The sequence below is a fragment of the Eimeria mitis genome, genomic scaffold (genome assembly GCF_000499745.2).
Source record: "Eimeria mitis Houghton genomic scaffold, Emh_scaff721, whole genome shotgun sequence".
Taxonomy (NCBI): domain Eukaryota; phylum Apicomplexa; class Conoidasida; order Eucoccidiorida; family Eimeriidae; genus Eimeria; species Eimeria mitis.
The window spans coordinates 4,327-4,528 of record NW_013575262.1 but is presented as its reverse complement, the minus strand read 5'-3'; the positions used below and the strand labels follow the sequence as shown (position 1 = coordinate 4,528).

The 202-nt window shown below is 70.3% G+C and overlaps 1 protein-coding gene across 1 annotated transcript in view; it reads left to right on the top strand.

The window, feature by feature from the left end:
• Positions 1-168, top strand: part of EMH_0020670 (uncharacterized protein) — a gene marked incomplete at both ends in the record, with an annotated part of 557 nt that extends 389 nt beyond the window's left edge. The window contains one exon of the mRNA XM_013501618.1: positions 3-168. Within this exon, the coding sequence (XP_013357072.1) occupies positions 3-168 (166 nt within the window). The remainder of the gene's footprint in view (positions 1-2) is intronic.
• Between the last annotated feature and the right edge of the window lie 34 nt (positions 169-202).

The following is a 202-nucleotide window of genomic DNA, read 5'->3' as shown; positions in this document are numbered from 1 at the left end:
CTGAAGCAAAAGAGGAAACACAAAACCCCAGGGGGCCCCCCTGCTCCCCACATAGACAAGGGGGGCCCCCTGGGGGCCCCTTGGGGGCCCCCAAAGGGGGCCACGGGGGCCCCCCTTGCAGAGGCTAAGGGGTCCTGGGCTCCAACCTGCAAGGAACCCAAGGGCTAGGAGGGGCCCCCTGGGGGCCCCTCTAGGGGGGCCT